The following is a 20786-nucleotide window of genomic DNA, read 5'->3' as shown; positions in this document are numbered from 1 at the left end:
ATCCTGCCGAGCTGCTGCTGTCCCGGCCTTTGGCTCTTCTCTGCCGAATCTGACCACGGAATGGGGTCCAGCCACGCCAGCTCAGCCCGCCTGACTGCCCACAAAGACCCTTCTCTTCCTCTTATTTTCAGAATTGTACACTAACTCTTACAGAGAAATAGATGGCGGCTGTTTCCCCTCTGTCTTACTCAATAGAATCTCATAATTAAACTGTAAAATGTTCCAGATCGTGAACTTGGCAACAGCGGTATCCGTGCTTGAAGTGCAGTGAAGGAAACAGTGAAACCTATAGGTACTATTTATATTTCATCCTTTCCAGATTCTGAGCCACCTTAGCTCACAGGTACTTGCTTTCCTTTAAGATGATCCAGCTCCCCAGTAAAAGAATGAGGTTTAGGTAGAACAACTGGCGTGCCACTGGCCTAAAACATGTTATTTGCATTTCGCAGGACCTTCAGGTGACTAGTGACACCCAGGTCAGTATGTTCCCCACCCTCCCAGGAATGCCTCTTCCAGAGAAGCAGTGATTTTCCTGAAAGTGGGAGGTTTGGGGTGGTCCGGCATTCCTCCAGGACTGAAGGCCACACATTTCTGCATAAAGCAGTCTCCCCGATCTGAGAACGCTCCATCTACCCAGAATAAGCTCTGAGAGATCCTGGCTTTTCCAGGCAAGGAGGAAACAGCAGGTCAAAACGGACCTGTAGAGAATGACCCCAAAGAAGTCAGTGTAACAGGTTGAAAGCCGTCCCTAGTCAAAGCCCCAGTGACAAAACAGTGGCCATGGCCCTGACCTGTTAACTCTCTTTTGTGGGCTCCAGCCACTTCCTCTCTGCTTTGCCCTTCAGTAAAGGTTTGTTTTCAGAGCCCAGCCTGAAGACTCCCATGGAAACTCCTCAGGGCACCAGCTCACCCTTCTCTGCAGGTAACTATAGTCTGACTGAGAGCTCTGATTTCAAATTCCTCACACTGGGGAAAATGCCAATTGTACTTGGAAAAATAACAATTGAAATCTTAGGTCTTAAGGACAACTTAACCACTTTTACATGCACAGACACATCTCAGATTCTAAGACAAAATCTAAGAAGGGGACTCATATTTGATTAATTGAATCCACAGCTTTAGAAAAAAGGAAATTATGCAGCATCAAAAACAGATGCCTAGTATGCATTTTCTCTGTGGTCAGGTTTGGTTTTTCAGTTAGCCAATTTTTCTCTGGCTGATTTCATCATTTTGAAACATCAGTCTTGGACCACAGGAAGCAAAAAATGATTAAGAATCCGTTCAAATTTCTTTTCCTTTCCCCTTGGGATACGAAGGCATTGACAGAAGGAATAAAACAATGGTAATTACAGTATCTGAGGTCTGATAACAGTTTTCTGACCTATCTAGGGAATAGGAAATAAGGTGGATTACATAGCCCCACCCAGGGGGCACCCAGAGGGGTCCCGCCTGGGTGGGGCTATGTGAGCTGTTTATTTTGGAAATACTAGAAGAGTAACCATTTTTGCCAGGAACATTCCTTGGAACATTATCGAGGATTGGAGAATGCTAAACATTAAATAAAGCACTTGTTTATAAAGCATTTCATTATTTATATAGGGTGAACTCTGTTCCTTAGATGATAATGTGTGAAAAATGATTTAAACTTATTACAAAGAAAGACATCATGTAACTTAAGAGATGTTATTATATGCCTGTATCATATAGAGAAGGAAACTATTTTGGGGTGGGGTGGGGAGAACTAAATGGATTATTCACTGATATGCCTAGAAGTCCAATTAGTTAAAAAGAATGGCCATAAGACATATGACCATTTTACAGATAATTAGCACTGAGGAATTATGTGCTTATGGTCACACATGATTTTTGAAGGTATTCCAGCTCTCCTGAATTATGCAAACCCAACTTCACTGACGTCCACATTCAATGGAAGTTTTTTTTTCCCCCAGTTAACGTTAGTTAATTTTAGATCAACTCTGAATTCTTTACACGCGGGTAAATAATCCTTTTCCCGGCAATAATAATGTAAACAGGACTCTTTTTATACCTGCAGTTGGAAAAATAATCTCCTCAACAGCTCTGATTGTATTTAGAAAATCAATATTTTATATCCTGGGAACTCATAAGACGAAAAGATGATGGTATTTATAGATACTTTAAAACAAACGACCAATTTCAGTGCAAACACTGCCACATTTTTCTGTATTTACACTTCACACAGCAGTATCCCCAGGAAAGCTTACACTTGCGGGCAGTCAGAACTTTAGTCAATGTGAAGAATCCCTGCGGCCATGTGCGGGCAGGATCTGCTGGGTGTGGGCACCAGCCCTACCAGTCTCAGACCAGGCCTTGGAGCATGTCAGGAGTTTTTCCTCCCAAAGAATGTGGTCTGCAAACAGTTGCTGTTATTATTATACTGAGACTGGAGCACTTCCTGTTAAGTGCTACTTGCATGAAAATCCTCAGCATTTTTTAAAAAAAGTTAAACACTCCTATGATCCCTATTTTACAGATCAGAAAACATCAGTGAGACAAATTTTGGGAAGTTCAAGAATCTTGCCCCAGAGTCACCTACTCAGTAACTGGTGGCGCCAGGCTGGGGAGACTTCAGAGCAGCAGTTCCAAAGTGACAGCTCGAGAACCAAGCCTGGCTTCTGGATATGCTTCGTTTGGCACACAAATTATTTTAAAATTTTAGAATAAAATGTCAATGTTTTAAAATTGGAAAATTTTAGATATAAATATGCTTTCTCTGGAAGATCTAGCAATGCTTCCTGTAAATTCTGGAGCTGAGTCACAACTGGTTCTTTGACAGGCGACCAGCTTGCCTAGGTCCTGACTGGGTCAGCTTCACTCATTTATATTCCCTTCCCAGGCCCTGAGGCCTTGCAACTATGCCAGCACCCCTTCCCCTCTTTAACCTCTAGATGTGCCTGTGTATTAGGCTGGCCCTTCCCTTCCTACCTCCTATGCCTCTAGGCATAGGGCACAACTGGAGACTGATAAATGATAACTATCCCAGAGATGAAACCTTGAAGTCTTTCCCTTTGTTTTGGTTTCTTAAAGTTCATTCACACACCAACAATGGGGGAAAAATGAGGGGGAATAAAAAAGCATTACGCGTTAGATTGACAATATCTTTTATAAAACTAAGTGAACTGTGGTATACTCTCCCAGTTAGAAAATCCTTCTAGTTTTGTTCAACTTTAATACTTTTAACATTTTACTTTTTGCTTTAATTCATAAAGTCAGATTGCATGTGCATTTTAAAGTATGTGAATTTAACGTGAAAAGTTGCATTTTGTCTTTATTGGCATTTATTTATCTAATAGTGAGTTCAAATATTTTTTCATATGTTCATTGGCCATTTGTATTTCTTTTCTTTTGAATCACCTCTTCGTATTTTTTGTCTATATTTCTATTAGGTGACCTTATCTTATTTTTTTATTGATTTACAATAAGATTTCTGGAAATTAAGGGAATTAATTCCTGGTCATGTGAATTGCATAGTTTCTTCCATATTTGTCCATGTCATTTAATTTGGTTAATATTTTCTTGGTCATACAGAACTTTCTCATTTCTATGTAGTAATTTTAAAGAAACTAAAATTCTGTGTTTTGGGCATACTGGCAAAGGTCCTTCCCATCCTAAGATTTTTTTTTTTTAAATACCCATACATCCAGAATGCTTTAGATTTAGTTTTTACATTAAATATTTGATCCACCTGTGATGCACTTTTTTCTGTAAAGAATGGGATAGGGAATCTAGTTTATCATATTTCAAGTGGTTTGCCTATTACTTTATTTATTTATTCATTTTAATTTTATTTATTTATTTATCTATTTTTGGCTGCGTTGGGTCTTTGTTGCTGCACGCGGGTTTTCTCTAGTTGTGGCGAGCGGGGGCTACTCTTCGTTGCGGTGTGCGGGCTTCTCATTGCAGTGGCTTCTCTTGTTGCGCAGCACGGGCTCTAGGCGCACGGGCTTCATTAGTTGCGGTGCACGGGCTTAATTGCTCTGCGGCATGTGGGATCTTCCCAGGCCAGGGCTTGAACCCGTGTTCCCTGCATTGGCAGTTGGTTTCTTAAACACTGCGCCACCAGGGAAGTCCCCTATTACTTTTTTATTATTTACACAGTGAATCATATTTTAAACAGTGACTTGAAATGCCACCTTAAACATTTATCTAATGCCCTTGTATACTGGGATCTCTTTTGGGAATATTTATTCTAATTTTTTGTTCATCCATTTATTGTGCCAGTACTAATTATTGTAATATTGTATTTTAATATATAAGAATAATTAACCCCTCATAACTCTTTACTGTCAGAATTTTACAGTTTTTTTCAGGTTTATTTTATTCCAGGTAAACCTGGTATCATTTTGTCACATTTCAAAAATATACAGTTAGTATTTTAGTTGTGAATAACTTAAATTTATGTTTTAGTAGAGGAAAATTTGACATCTTTAAGATACTGTAGTCCTATCTAAAAATAAAGTTTCTCTCTATTTTTTCAGTTTTTTTTGGTATCACTCGGGTTTTAAAATGTTGAGATTTCAAATACTTTACATTTTGTTCATGTTATAGATGGAAAATTATTGTATATTATTTCACTAACTTTTTATTTATACAGGAAAGTTATGGATTCTCTATTTCATCTTTTTAATAAGCCAGTCTCCTTACTAAATTCTTCCATTGCTTCTAATAGTTTTCTGTTGACTAGGCTTGATGTTCCAGATCATATAATCATGTGATTAGCAAAGAACTGAAAATACGTAGTTTAGTCCAAAAAAATTTATTACACTGAGAAAGCAGAAGCAATCGCAGTGAATGTTCATTAAGCTCCCACTACAATATTTGTGCCATATCCCCTGCTAGCATCTGTACTCAAATACAGATGTTTCCCTCCCTCCTGATACTGGTTCCAAGACCACTCCCTCCCCTTTGATCCCATCTTCTCCCTTCTAACAAGAAGACTGTTGTGGCAATCTCACTTCTTTTTTTATCAATTTTCCCTCTACTGAGTTGTTTCCATCTCCCTGTAAACATGTCATTATTCTTTGATCTTAAAATGGAACAAATTTTTCCTAACTTACTTCTTATAGTTTATTCCATTCCTCTGTTCCTCTTTATAGTGAAACTCCTGAGTTTCCTGCACGCTTCCTCTCCAACTCCCTTCTCCATTCTCACTTTCATTTCAGAGGGTTTTTTGCCTCCACTATTTCACTGAAAAAGCTGTGGTTGGGTCACAGAAGACCTGCACGTTGCTAAATCCAGTGGTCAGTTCTCAGTCCTCATTTTAACTCACTTACCCTCAAGTGTCTCCCAGGAACCCAAATCTCAGTTTTCTTCCCACCTCACTGCTGTTTCCTTTTTGGGCTCCTCCACATTTTCCAAACTTTTCACACTGGAGCATCCCAGCACTTGGTGCTCTTTATCTCTCCTCACACCCTTGGTGAACTCATGGAGTCTCAAGCCTTTGAGGACCATCTAGAGGCCGCTGATTCGGTCTAGGTCTGTCTCTTGAATTCCAACCACTGCTTAACGTTGAGGACGCATCTCAAACCTAACCTGTCCCTAATGAAACCATTGACCCAACTAGCCCTCCTTCCCCCAGTTCTCTTCCTCAGAGTTATCCACAATCTAATAAGTCCTCATCACTTCTAACCTCCTAACTGGTCTCTCAGCTTCCACCCTGGTCCCCTACAGCAGTTATAATTTGATCTTGTCACTCCTTTGTCCCCCGACACTCCAATGGCTTCTCAATTCCCCCAGCATAAAAAGCCAAAGCTCATATGATGCCTACAAGGTCCTTTGCACCCTGGGCCCCTGTTACCTGTCTGACCTCTCTCGTCTTGCTCACTCCACTCCAGCCGTTGGGCATATTGAACAGAGCAGGTAGGAGCCCACCTGGGAGCCTTTGCCCTTGCTTCCCCGAGCCTGGAACTCTATCCTCCCATGTCCACATGGCTCACTCCTTCAGACGTAACGTAACCAAAGACCATTCCTTAGTGTTATTCCATTATTATTGGAAGGCTTCCTTGGCCACCCTGTTTAAAACTGCAAATCCGCCCAGCCTTGCCTTTATCTACCTGCCTTATGGGTATTTCACCTATAGTTCTTATCATCTTCTAACTTAGCATATAATAATGTACCTTAATTTTATATTACTATCTGTCTCTCCCAAACATAATCCCTTGAAGATGGAATATATAGATATACAGATACAGATAGATGTTGCCCATGCTCTTTCACTCTATCACATAGAATAGTGGCTGGCACATAGTAGTTTCTCAATAAACTTTTGCTTAGTTTTTGTTTTTTTTTATTTTGGCCGCACTGCACGGCTCACGGGATCTTAGTTTCCTGACCAGGGATTGAACCCAGGCACTCAGCAGTGAAAGCACGGAGTCCTAACTACTGGACCACCAGAGAATTCCCGCACAGTTGCTTAATTTTTGTGTAAGATAATAATAATAATAATTCTAATTTGTATAGATTAAAAAAGAACAAAATCAAAATATTAGACAATAATAGTATACAAGGTGCATGGGAAGAAATCTGAGTGAATGTGTTCTAAGTTTCTTGTATTGATCTGGAAGCAGATTAAGATATTAACTTAGAATTTATTAGGTATGCATGATTAAAAAGTAGAGGAAAAAAACAAAGAAAAGCATTCAACCACTTATAAGCAAAGGTTGAAAAGGAGAAAGAAGAATAGAAAGAACAGGACAAAAACGGAAAACAAAAAATAAGAATAAAAGTTCAAACATATCAATAATCACAATAAATTTAAATGGACTAAACCTGCCCTTCAAAAGTCAGAGGTTTTCTGACTACATATGTTTAAAACCAACAAAATATAGCTAAGTGTTCTTTATAAGAAACAAATCTAAAATATAAGGACCCAGAAAGGGTGAAATCAAAGGAAAATTAAAAGACATGCGAGGCACATATTACCCAAAAATAGCTCTAGTCGTCTAAAACAAAAATCACTATTAGGGAACGTTAAGGTCATTACACGATAGTAAAAAGGTTCAATTCACCTGTAATATATGACAAGTCTGAAGTTGTGGGTGCTAAATAAAAGAGTCTATCTGAAAAGTAGAATATAGGAGAAATAAGGGAGAAATATAAGGGTGTCATAGGATATCTTAATCCATGACCTATGTTTAAATATTTTTTAAAATGATGTACTTGATAGATTTTGGTAATTATTTTCATTTTCTTTTCTTTTCCTATGCTGCAATTTTCAGGTGTCTGCATTCAAATATTTCTTACAAAACCTATTTGAAAACCTATGCCAGACTGTGCAAAGCAGGTATGTACATAAGTACGTATCATTCCCCAGCCGTCCCCTTTATGTGTCCCGTACTCAGAGGCCAGACCAGCCACGTGCAGAGATGCAGCGTCCACGGCTGCAGCCTCACCTGGATGTGGAGCTGCTTGTCGTGCAGCGCTCTCTGCAGCTCCAGGAGGCTCCCCTTGAGGGTCCTCAGCTTCACCGACAGCTGCTCCGCCTCTTCCTTTGTGTGAGCCTTGCCCTCCAGCAGCAGGTTTTCATTGTGGACTGAGAGCTCCGATAAGGCCACCACCTTCTGTTCTATTTCCACCAGCATGTTCTGGAACAACAGAAATAAGGCTGAAATTCACAAACCCTGCCAGTCTCTGCAAAGACCGGGTCTCACAGCAAAACCCAACACTTTACTAGTCTTTCACCAAAAGATCATGCCTCCAGGTTTGTTTGTTTTTACCTAGTTTTCTTACAACCTTCAAGAGTGGTACGTAGATTTTAAAACTTCTTTGAGCTTCCTAATTTTTCTCTGATTTAAGATTAGATATTATATAATGAAAAACATATGGAAAGCACATTTTATATAGCCAACAGATAAGTAGAAAAGACCATTCCTTAGTGTTATCCCATTATTATGATTATTTTACTATTTTAGTGTTAGACTGTTATGCTTGTGGCTAATAATAGTAAAGACACCACATGATGAGCCCTTTTTGTGTCAATTTAAAGAGGACTCTCTCTTTCAAAACGTTTTTCTTTGGGTTGACTTTTTTCCCAGATTGATGCTTTTTTTACTTGATTTTTATTATTTTTGTCTTTTATATAACGTATTTTTAACCTCACATTTCTGAAAGTTTTCCTAAGAATTTTAGTTTCACTTTCTGTGGCAACTCTCTAGTGCTGCAAGGTTTTCTTCTAAAATGGAGGCTAAATCCAGAAAAGAAGCGAAAATAGTCTCCCCTCTTCCAAAGTACTATTTAAAACAAAAACCAAAAAAGAAAAACAACTAAAAAAAATCAAGCAAAACAAATAACCATATTATTTTCTACAAAAACTGTTCTGTTTTTATATTCCTTAACTCTGAACTCTTTGAAATGCACTTTCTAATTTATACTCAATTATACATTAATAAGAAAAGATATTTTATTTCCCTGTACAAAATCAGAATTACTACCATCAACTTCTAGGACTAAAAGTATGATCCTAAAACCTAGAACTAAGTGGGAAAGTGAAATATTTCATGAAGTGGGGCTTAAAGGATGATTTCCTGAGGATTACTTTTGTGGAGCTAATATCATTCTGTGTAGGACTGTCTTTTCCATTAGGCACAGCTGACACAGTGCTGAGAGCCCATAACACTTCTGGGGACACCAGAAAATGTCTTAATTTTAGGTTCTTTTAAAATCAGAAGAAAAAAATGAAGATAATAACAATTAATATATAATGATACCACCCCAGGTTATATTAGTCTCTGTACCAAAGCAATTGTAAAATCAAATATAATTTTTAGTATTTTTATAGAGGAAGAGGCCCATGGAAGCAAAGTACCTAGGGCCCCAAAAGTCATAATGGGGCCCTAATTCCATGTGATAGCCACACTTATAATTATACAACTGGCTTAAAGGCTTGAATGAATTGACTGAGGAACTGTTGTGTACCTGTGTGATTCCACATGCTTCGAGTTTTAAAAAATACCATTTCAATACTTTGCAAAAGTCCTGAAATATATTATCTCAACCATGGACTTTATGCATAACTATAAAAATAGAGACATCCAAAAGGGAGAGATGGGAGTAATGACGAAACATAATTTTGAAATGCTAGTGCATGGGTAATTTCGAGTGCTAGAAGGGAACGCTAAAAATACATGTCTCTTCAGAAAAGGAACTTCAGAAAAAAATGATAGAAAGAATAGAAAACACTTGCACATGGCTCTCTACTCTCCACCATCAAGGCAGACATGCTTCGAATACACATAAATAAGAATTTGTCCAAAGAATTTAAAAATCCAAATTATAATAATTAATATGACAAAAAAAATCTCAAATCATAAAAGGGATGACCAGAATGACATACAAAGTATTAAGAAAAGAAGTGGCATTCATAATTAATGGCTTGTGCATATTTCCTCCGATTCCGAATGGGAGAAATATGAAGTTGTGCATATGGATATTTAACCTTGTAGATTAGGCCAGGTTTTCTAGAGACTTGCTAGTTAGTTAAATGAAAGCACTTTTAAAACATACTTCACCCATGTGTAAAGTTTACTATGCTGATAATCTTTGAAATTCTATGATTGGTACATGGGAGTTTATCATCTATTCTCTATGCTTATACGTGTGCTTGGAAGTTTCCATAATAAAGAGGCAAGAAAATAATCTTACAGTAAAAACCTTGATGCCATTACCCCTTACCTTAATTTCTAGAGACCTCACATCGAGGAAGGAAATTCTCTCCTCCAGAAGACAACCTTCCCATGTTCAATCTGTCTGCCTATAACTAACAATTTTGCCAAGTTTTCCACATAATATTTCTGAATTAGAACCAAAACTGCAACAGGCCACCTACAGACATCTCCTGTTGTGTTTATCCACAGTCCGATTCACTGATACTAATTCTTCTCGTTGGGTGCTTATATTCCTTATTAGCCACCAAAATAGATACCATAAGTGTTTTGGCATCTATAGTCTTTAAGAATGGTCCTTCAGGAAGCTGAAAATGTTCTAAAGAGTAGATACTCTTGGTAAAATTTTTCAAAAGACTAAGTCCAAGCCTGGATTTCATTTAAGCTTTTATAAGGTATTGTTTTTCTACTCTCTAAGTATATAAAGTATATGGGTTGTGAAAAATCATACAACCATACCAAGTTTTGTTACCATTATGTTTTCTGTAGTTAAAAAATGTGCCTTGTGATGTTGGCATATTCCTTCAAGAACATTTTTGTACCTGGCAGTCCACCAGCTGGGCCTCCATGTCCATGGGCTCCTTGGGTGACCCCAGTGCAATGTCCAGAGTGGCCTTAGTGCTCAAGAGCCAATGGTCCAGCTCATCGGCTTCACAGCGATACCTCTGCAAGGCCTGTTCCTGTCTCTGTTCCTCCAGCTGATCATTTAACTTCTCCTAATGAATTAAGCAGAATGGAACCTAAATCACTCTAAGGTAAAATCACTAGGATTCAACACAGTAGAGCAATGGTTCTCAGGCCTGAGTGCACATCAGAATCACCTGTGAAACTTTAAAAAAAAAACCAAAAAACCCATGTTTAGGCCACATCACAGACTAGTAAATGAGAATTTGGGGAGGTGAGCCTCAAGATTAGTATTTTATAAAAACTCCTACAATTACTCTTTTTTTTAAATAATTAATTAATTAATTTATATTTTTGGCTGCACTGGGTCCATGTTGTTGCGCGCGGGCTTTCTCTAGTTGCCGCGAGCGGGGGCTACTCTTCGTTGTGGTGCGCGGGCTTCTCATTGCGGTGGCTCCTCTTTGTTGTGGAGCACGGGCTCTAGGCACGCGGGCTTCAGTAGTTGTGGCACGTGGGCTCAGTAGTTGTGGCTCACGGGCTCTAGAGCTCAGGCTCAGTAGTTGTGGCGCACAGGCTTAGTTGCTCTGCGGCACGTGGGATCTTCCTGGACAAGGGATCGAACCCGTGTCCCCTGCATTGGCAGGTGGATTCTTAACTGCTGCGCCACCAGGGAAGTCCCTAAAAACTCCTACAATGATTCTAACATGTGCCTAGAGTTAAACGTTCTTAAATAATACATCTACAGGACAAGGCAGATGATATGAATGATAGAAACTGGTCAAGGATTAGAACAAACCAATGGCATAAGACAGTAGGTAACTTGGCTTCAGTGTCCGGGAAACTGTAGGAAGTAGTGGGGTCTATGGAAAACTGAAGAACATATCTGGTCCACCTAAAAGGGCAGCACCATGTAGTTTCAGGCAACTGATCCCCTACAGGAAAGGGTGGTCCAGTGTTATTAGTTTCTTGAGCAAAGGCAAAAATTCAAAAATTTTGGTTAGATCTCTGAGGATGTTTTAATGATGGCAAATAATTCATATTTTTTAAAAAATCCAGGCCAATCACTTTATTTCAGAATTCCACGAGGGTTTCATAGAGTGACAGTATTAATGAATTAAGAAGTTAATCCTTAAGATACTCTAAGTACTTTACTTTAAAAATTATTTTATTAATAATCTATTATGTTTTTAATTAAAATTTTTATTAAATCGTTTAAAAGAGAGATTAAATAGAGCAGACACGTTGATTTAAAATTTCTCCAAAACCAGAAAATATATGAATACCTAGTCTGACTAATTTTATAACAGGTAAAACTAGAAACAGTCTACATACCCAACAATAGGGGTACGGTTAATTGAATTATGGTATAATCAGCAGCTAAATAAAATAAGTGTATATAATAAATGATTATTTGCCAGAGAAGCTGCTAGACCCTAGAGATACAAGGACACAGACACTTTAAATTATAGGATCAACAATATGAACATCGTATACGTTTAGGGCCAGGAATGATAAGAGAAAAACAACAACAAAAAAGGAAAATAACTTATTTTTAACACATCTGCTACCGTGACTAAAATTTCTCTCTCTATTAAATAATATTAAAGTTAAGTAACATGAGAACCAGAACTGCAAGAATATTTTCATGAATTAACGTGCTTGAATTGGCTAACACTGACTAAGGATTTATTCTTCACAGTACTGGTAATACTATTCATAAAAATGCTCTTCTTTAAACATAGCAAACTACTATGCAAACCTTCTTTAATTATTCCTCACAAGACTCATGTCTACCAAGTATCAGCTTTCCACAGTCACAGTTTTGCATGCTTGAAATGACTCAGAAAGGGGTGAAAAGACACATTCATGGCTCCACACTGACTCAGGGCTCTATTCACGAGGACATCTTGGACACACAATACCAGCTTCTTCTGAGCGGGAAACAATAAACATGTCGATCACGTACGTAGCCCAACATACTTGTCAACACAACCCTAAGAGTTAATCTGGACCTGAGGGGCACCTTCAGAGTGGCTTGTTACCTCCAAAAGCTGTCGTTTCCCTGATGCCTTCATCTTGATGGTGGACATTCGCTCTGCTAAGACAGTGAGCGTGGACTGCAAGGGCAGCTGCTCCGCAGGGTCGGACTCCGGGGAGTCAGACACCAGCTCCTCCGCGAGGGCTGACTGCAGCTCACTGATCTCCTCTTGAAGCGTGAGAATCTCATCCATCAGTGCCTGTGGGGAAGACTGTGGAATCATACTCGTGTATGTATTTTTTTGCACCGAGGAATCGTGGCACCAGCTGAGTCCCATGTGGTTTGATATTAGTGAAGACGCTTCACTTGGAAGTCGTTTAACCAACAAACGGGGGACCTACTGACCTAAGTTTCTAAATGACGGTACCAGACTGAATGTCAGGAAATTTCTGATTTTAAGACCATTTGTATTGGTAACTTAAATGAATTTGAACTAGTTAATTAATCTTTCTGGTTTTCAACGGGCACATCTGTAATCCGACGGGGGTATGCTCAATTATGTTTGAGTCTACAATTCTATGTTGAAAATAAAATTCATCACTTTCTTCCTCAACACGATTCTTCCCACTCTAAACTTCCCTAAGTCTGAAACGGCACTGCGTTTTAATCACAAACTCACATTATACAAGACAGGAAAAATTTGTCACCTGTTTCTATGCTGTTACCCTCTCCTGATTTCTCTCCTCTCCCCAACTCTAAAATCTGAAGTGTCTCAGGGCTAATTTCCAGGCCCCTTTTCTCTCTTCACAAGCTCTCCCAGGCGATGTCCATTGCCAAGGCTTTAAACCCTTCCTAATGTGGAACACTTAGTAGGAGAATAAAACTTCCCACCCCAAAATGTCTCTGGCATGCAGATTATTTTGAGCTGAAAACAATCAAGGTCCAAAAGAATCAGGAAAAAACTCTGACCTTCCCTCTAACTACCTAAAGAATCTAGAAAGGGGACCTATTACAGGAATAGAGCTATCATTGAGATATCTGCAAAGAATAGGGCTGGGTGTGGTGAGGGAAACTCTTAAGAGATCAGAGTACACTCTGTGTCCCACTGTCTCTGAATGGCCCAATTAATATTTGTTTACCAAACATTTGCTTTTCCATCTTTATGTGAGTTGCCTTCCTCCTCTTTTAAGTCTCAAACCACTACCCCAAACATCCTCCTTTGTCTTTAGCTGAAGATAGTATTTAAGGCGAGAGTTTCAAACATTTTGGCAAGTTATTCAGTTTTCCTGGGTCTCTCCCACGTATACATGTTATTAAATTTTTTTTGATTTTCTCTGGTTAATCTGTCTCATGTCAATTGAATTCTTAGACCAGCCAGAAGAACCTAGAAGAGTAGAGGAAAATTTCTGCCTCCCTGACACTTACAAAGGTATATCTCTAACCCAGATATCTGTCCTAAGTTTCAGGCTTGTATGTTCAACTTACATATTTCATGGGTGTCTCCAACTTATCATGTAAAAGCCCGCTTCTTCCTGTGTTGTCCCCGTCTCAGTAAAAGGTAACACCCTTCTCATTGCTTGCGCTTGAGACCTAGGAGTCATTCACACCTTCTGTCACCATATCCAGCATCAAATCCAACTGCTTTCACCTCCAAAACATATCTTCTATGTCTCCTCTGCTCCCACCTAAGTCACGCCAACTCCTTATCTGAATTGCTCTCATGGTCTACTGGGTGGAGTACCAGTTTACACTCTTGTCTCTCCAAACCCCTCTTCACAGAGTAATTAGAGTGACCGTTTAAAAAGGTAAATCAGATCCTCTCACTCCCCTGCTTTAAAATACTTAGTGGCTTCTTGCCTGTAAAACAAAATCCAAACTCCTTACTGTACTCATGCGGTCTCACCCCCGCCTGCCGCTTGTACCACACTACCTTCTGGCTTACTACATTCCAGCCTTCTTCAGTTACTCCAGGACCCTCAGCACTTTCTGCCTCAGGGCCTTTGCACATGGTGTTCCCTCAAGCTCTGGAATGCTCTTCTTCCTCTCTGTGAGATGGTCCTCTTCATCCTTGGAGCCTTAGGTTAATTGTCACATCTTCAGAGAGGCCTTTCCTGACCACTGACTCTAAAAAAAAATCTCTATTGTTCTCTTTTAACAGCACCCTATTTCCTGCTTAACAGCTATCACAATTATACACTGTTGGTATTTCTCATTTTTTTGTATTTTATGATTTGCTCTTTAGCTGGAATCTTGACAGGAGAAAATCTTTTTTGGGATTTGAATGACATGTTAGAAAAACAGGCCCTACCCCTACAGGAGGGGCAATCATGACTCCAAGTAAAGAATCATTGCTTTTATAGTTGCCAATATTTCACAGTTTCCAATATACCCCTACTTGCATAATTCCCACCTATCCCATAGGACTGTAGACTTCGCTGTAAGCCCAGTGCCTCCTCAGAGTGGGCTCTCAATAGATATAAAAAACAAAGCAACAAAAACCCTCTTCTTTCCCTAATATCAGTTGTCATCCTGTCCAACTGCTGTTTAAGTAAACTATTATATTGAAATTATTATATACATCTAGAAAAGTGCAGACTCTAAGTGTACAGTTCTATGAATTTTCACAAACCGCACATACCTGTGGCTGCTGGCACCCAGATCGAGAAACAGAACATTCCCAGGACTCCACAAGCCCCCTGGACCGCATCCCTTCCTTTCCAGAGATCACCATGGTGCTGGCTTGCAAATGTCATAGGTCACTGCTGCCTGTTTTTGAGCTCTACAGAAATGGAATCATTCCTGATGTACTGTTCTGTGTCTGGCTTCTTTCACTCCCTCCAAGACTGTGACTGTTGCATGTAAAAAGAGCTGACCCTTTTTATCGCTGCATTGTATTCCACTGTCACCTGGTTTGTGGGTCTTGTCCATTTAAGCCTTTCTAGTGGGTTCATAGTGGTATCTCATTGCAGCTTTAATTTGCATTTCCCTGATGGTTAATTAGACCGAGCACTTTTCCCTATGCTTTTTGGCCACCTGGAGATCGTCTTTTGTGACCGCCTGCTAAAAATCTTTAGCCCATTTTCTATTGGAGTCTTTCCTTTTCTTATTGATGCATGGAGTTGTGTATATATTCAGGATAGGAGTGCCTGTGTTTCGTTTAGTTCTGTGTATTGCAAATATCTGTTCCCATTTTGTGACGTGTCTGTCCCTTAACGGGTAAAAGCTTCCTTAATGATGTCTTTTGATAAACAGAAGCTCTTCATTTTATTGTAGTCTAATATATCAGTATTTTGCTTCATTGGAAAAGTTAGGGCCTTTGCTGTCCTATTTAAGAGATCTTTGCCTACCGTAATGTCATGAATATATTCTCACATGTTACCTTCTAGAAGAATGCTATTCAAAGTGCGGTCCATTCAATGGCGTCATGAACTGGTTTGTCTCTAGTTCATGACAAGAGAAAGATATTGCAAGTAAACATTAAGAAATTTTATAGCAACTTGACGTTGACACGATATCCAACCAGTATTTTATTTTATTTTACTAAAATGTTGAGTTAGAAATTTAAAAATTAAAAAAAAAGGTTATACACTACAGATACTTTGAGAAGCACTGTTTCAAAACATTTTTTTTTTTTAATCTTCACATTTAGATCTACAATCCACCTAAACTTAATTACCGCGTCCGGTGTAAGTAGGGGTCAGAATTCTTTTTTTTTTTCTTCTTATTGACCCTGTATTATTTAGTGAAAAGATGATTTTTCATTCACTGTTGTGCAGTACAGTTTTTGACATAAGCCAAGTGTCCGTGTAGGTGGGACGGTGCTTCTGGCTTCCCATTCTGTACCATTGACCCATTTGGTGTCTGTGCCAATACCACAGTCTCATAATTGCTATAGCTTTATAAGTCTCACTCTCTGAAAGGATACATATCCTTCAATTTTATTCATCTTCTTCAAGGTTGTCTTGGCTATTCTTGACTCTTTCCATTTTCAATATATGTTTTTTAGTACATTTGCAATATGTTTTAGAATTATCTTATCAATCTCCACCAAAGAACTTGCTGGGATATTTTAATGTAATTGTAATAAATCTACAGACCATTATTGTTTGTTATACATTCAAAATGCTTTTTGTCCAGTAAAGTATTTTCTCCTACTTTATAATCATTTTTGGTACTTGATTGCCAAAAGTATAAAATTCATATTATGTGGTCTGTTTTGAGGGCTTCTCCATAACTAGACTGACCTTATTATATCTTTTTTTGCACTGATTCTCTGTACAAGCAAGAAGAGCCCCTCACTGCTTCACACCACGTTCATTCTCATTCTCTCCTCTGTGCCTTTCCTCACACATTTACATTTATAGTGTCTCCCATCCACTCCTGTTACCATTCCAAATTTTCAAAATCCATGTCTCCCAAAAGACCTGTTAGAGTCTCCTCTGATCTTCCCACCACTGTAACCCATAATCACATTGCTGGGTTTTCTATAATGTGTTGGTAATTCATCTACCCCTAAATCATAAGTTAAAGAATAAAAGTGTCTATTTCAGCTGTGCACATAGTAGGTGCTCAACACATCTAGTTGAATTCATTCTAAGTCATAATAGACAAAACAGTCATCTTAATCATGAAGCAACCAGGGGGGGAAAAAAAAAAAAGCTTCCTCATTCATTTAATCTCAGTGGATTTGACCAACCAGGCATACAGTGAAGTGAACAACTTCCATTTCAGACTCACAATGTCTAAAACAGTTCTCTGAATGTTCTGCAGTAAGTGATGATGGAATTAGGAATCCTAGAACTGTTAGTTTCCATTCCGTTAGAGTCAAGCCTCGCTATTCATGCTTCAGTTTACTCTCAGGGGAGAGTGGATATTTTTGGAAGGTTGCTATAGTTTTTAAGTTCAAGATCCAGCAGCCAAACTTACTGGGGGATGGGGTTTTCTTTTGCGGTGATGTAAATGTTTTGAAACCAGATTGGGAGGGTGATTGTATGACATTGTGAAAGTACTAAAAGCCACTGAACTGTACACTTTAAAATGGTTAATTTCATGGGATGCGAATTTCACTTCCATCTAAAAAAACAAAAAGATCCAGCAGTTAAATATGTCTTTGCCCAATAACTGTCTCAGCTGGTGGCCAGATGCTTCCCTCCAACATCTGACTCAAAACTAAGGAGAGGAGATGAAATGTTGTTCCTCTTTGCGTTTCTGACTTGTGTTTATAAGGAGGGCATGTGTACGACCCGTTTGTGGTTTAGAGAAGTTCCTTGAGCTTTTCTAAAATGACTCACTCTGGGGAGAACATGGAGCTCATGTCTGGTTCAACACCAAAGGTGAAAGTGAATTTCACTGTGACTTTCAGAACTATCTACATCAGAGTTCATCTCAAACTTTGAGCTGTTATTTATATTAAAGAAACAGAACCGAAATAACCTCAGAGCTCTGCCTACTAACCATCACTGAGTTGGTGTGGCAAAGACAACGCAAGCCCAGGAAGCATTAGCTGCCCGTGATAATGAAGGTTCCAATCAGAGGGCTCACCACCCAGAACAACAGCCACAAGTCGGCTTATGAACTGCTTTGATGTCTTAAAATTAAACTTATTGTTCAATTTAAAGAGGATAACAGGAAAGGCGCAGCCCTCCACCCAAATTCAGCGGATCTAGACAAGTGTTCGGAGGAAAAATGTAGGAATTAGAGTAGCTCTCTAAAGAAACATTAGCACTTCCAAGAGAGTGTTGGGAAAAAATTAGCAATTGAAGTATTTTTTATTAATTTTTAGAAAATACTAAAAGCATACTGGACTTTCTCACGCACATTCCACCGGAATTTAGAAAGAGTAATTCTATCATATTGCTTGAAATTTTTAAAGTATCATTCCAGAAGCCAAGAACCAATTTAGATATTGTGATACCGTGAGCCTTCCATGTGGGCAGGGCTGTCCCAGAATTCATAGAATTTAGGTACAGACAGCAAAAGTAGGTCAGATGGAAAATGTTAGATTTGTGATGATACGAGAAATTATACATTATTTATATTTCTTTCCCTCTCATTAGAGCATAAATTGTTAAAAGCTCCAATGATGGGTAATCATTGAATTAGCTACATCCCCTCACTGCTATAATTGTTAGCATTACCACTCTCAATTTAGAATGGGACAAAAGTCATGTGGTTGGGCTTAATTACAAGAAAAGTCACAGGTTCATTTCTAATTCATAATACTTAGCTTTAATGTGCAATTTTGAGTTTTCTCCATTAAAGCCCTTGAATAAAATAATACTTTTGCTCTACATTCAGTTTGTGTTTTCATACTAATACCTGAGAGGCAGGGTGATGTTGGTGATTGGGAGCTAATTTGCATTTTAATTAGGAACTCTGGAAGGTCAAGGCAGACCGCCAGGATCCTGCTTTCACACAGTTCCTAAATCCTGTGGGACCTGCTGAAGGGCCTTTGGGAGCTGTCGTCTGTCACCTGGGGCACAAGAATGACCAGCCTTGAACAAAAGCAGAGGTGACTGGAAAGTACCCGAAAGTAGAGACAGGCAAATTCTGTAAACCCTCTCCTGGAATGTTGGCTTCTGATAATCTAAGTCTGTGACACTCAAATTCACTTTAATCCAGCCTTTGGATCATTTATGCCAAATCCTTTTTGGTTGCTTCAAAGAAGCTGTAGTCAAATGTATGGAAGTTCTCCTGCCCCTCCAGGCACAGTGAAGAGCTGGGGAGGGTGGTAGGCAGACAGAGCCCCAGGAAGCACACTGGGGCTATCCGGACACCCCTTCAGGGGACAGTGAGGTGGCTGTTGACAGTTAGAAAACTGGAGTGTCAGTTAGAGGGGACTGCGGTGCTCCGGGGACACCGCCTGGTAGTAGAGACCTAAGCCCCTGACTGTCCTCGTGATTGTCTTAATCCAAGTAAACAAAGGTTAATTTTAACTTTATATTTTCACTGCACCCTCCCCAAACCAGATGGACTATGGGTGACTTTAGGATAACAGAAAGACCCACAGAAGGTCATTTTACCAAAATAAGGCCTATAAATGGATGCTATACACTCTGATTTCTATCTTAAGAAGTTACAAGAGTGTCAAAAACCTGAAACCACTGTTTCTCAACATGCTGTCTCTAGATGAAATATTCTCATTTTTGTGTTATACTGCAAGGTCCTTTATTGTAAAACAGTACAATTTTATCTTAGACTACACATACGAACAAGCAATGTATTCCAAGGTTATCCTGTGTTCCAAAACTACAGAGATGTTAAGTAGAAGAAAGATAAAGTACAGAGTTTCACTCTTAAAGCGGGTAAATTACCCAGTATTTGATAACTACATAATTGCATCATGCTTTTATAGCTCTTAATTTGCATTTAAAAATATCTTTCTTTTCCTCTGCCTTTGATAGGGTTGTCACATGCTCCTGAGTTCTGGCCGCAGCAGCGTTTTCCTGTACCACGGTGACTGAATATTTAGGTGACTGCTCGCCTCAGTGCTCAGACACAGTTACACCTGATTATGCATTAAGAGTACACCCGATAATGTTGCTAAAGCAGTAACCAGATTTAAGCTCTGCAGTTTCTTAGCGTGCATTTTAAGTTGATGCATTTTTAACACTATCTGTCTGAGTTAGGTTAATGTAATCATCTCTGTTTCTCACCTAAAGCTGAAGCACTGTCCAGTGTCCCTTTTAAAAAGTGATTCAAGTCTGGGAAAACCACAAGATTACAAGTTGGAACCCCTTATTCTTCAGCTGCTTCTTTGCCTACTGGAGTCTGAGAGTTATTCTCTTCAGTGATAACGGGGAGGTGCTGGGCACACACTGGCTAAGTTTCTTCAAACAACAATACCCCGAGAAGGTGGACGTGGGGTACACTTTATTCTTACAACAATGGTTCAAAACAAAATAAAAATAATGTGGCAACTATAAGGAAATGCAGTTTGTGTAACAAAAGTAAAAAAGCAACATCAAGGTCTAGAATTTCCTTCTTTCCCTCTTAGACCCCTCCCTGAAGCAGTGATGGAAACCACCACCACGTGGGATCTTGTTTACTCTGTAACAAGTGATACAGTAAAACGTGTCAGCCTGCTGTCTTATACCTGTGCTTGGCCGGCCAGTCATAAGTAAGAGTGCACCTATTTGATCATGCAGGAAACTGAAGTCATCGCTATTCTTACCTGGTGTTCAGCCATCTGGCTCTCGGTACTCCTGCCATGCTCCGGACTTTCACCGAGTTTCATCTCAATGGCCTCCATTTTCGTGGAGACGGACTGAAGGGAGTCCTGGTACTTCTGCTGGCGTTCCAATGCTTCATAGAGTGTGCGCTGCTTTTCGCTGATCTAAAGAAGAAAAGGGATATTACCAAATATTCCCCAGCCCCTTATCTTCTAGATTACGACATTTCTTTCCTCACCGCTTTACCTCTGTGACCCAACAAAGGGTGTTCAACTGTATACGGGATGTGTAAACATTATGCATTTATTTCATAAG

At 39.2% G+C, this 20786-nt stretch overlaps 1 protein-coding gene across 12 annotated transcripts in view; it reads right to left on the bottom strand.

Moving 5' to 3' along the window:
• Nucleotides 1-20786, bottom strand: part of SYNE1 (spectrin repeat containing nuclear envelope protein 1) — a 454100-nt gene that overhangs the window by 140931 nt on the left and 292383 nt on the right. For 9 of the 12 annotated variants that reach the window (XM_036871084.1, XM_036871085.1, XM_036871083.1 and 6 more), the window contains 4 exons: nucleotides 20474-20635; nucleotides 12365-12571; nucleotides 10241-10414; nucleotides 7431-7622 (listed from right to left, as the gene is read on the bottom strand). In XM_036871084.1, coding sequence (XP_036726979.1) covers nucleotides 7431-7622; nucleotides 10241-10414; nucleotides 12365-12571; nucleotides 20474-20635 — 735 coding nt within the window. The remainder of the gene's footprint in view (nucleotides 1-7430; nucleotides 7623-10240; nucleotides 10415-12364; nucleotides 12572-20473; nucleotides 20636-20786) is intronic. The other 3 variants (XM_036871075.1, XM_036871076.1, XM_036871081.1) reach the window with 1 other exon arrangement.

The sequence above is a fragment of the Balaenoptera musculus genome, chromosome 12 (assembly GCF_009873245.2).
Source record: "Balaenoptera musculus isolate JJ_BM4_2016_0621 chromosome 12, mBalMus1.pri.v3, whole genome shotgun sequence".
NCBI lineage: Eukaryota > Metazoa > Chordata > Mammalia > Artiodactyla > Balaenopteridae > Balaenoptera > Balaenoptera musculus.
The sequence above is the reverse complement of the archived record's forward strand: the minus strand, read 5'-3'. Positions and strand labels throughout refer to the sequence as shown.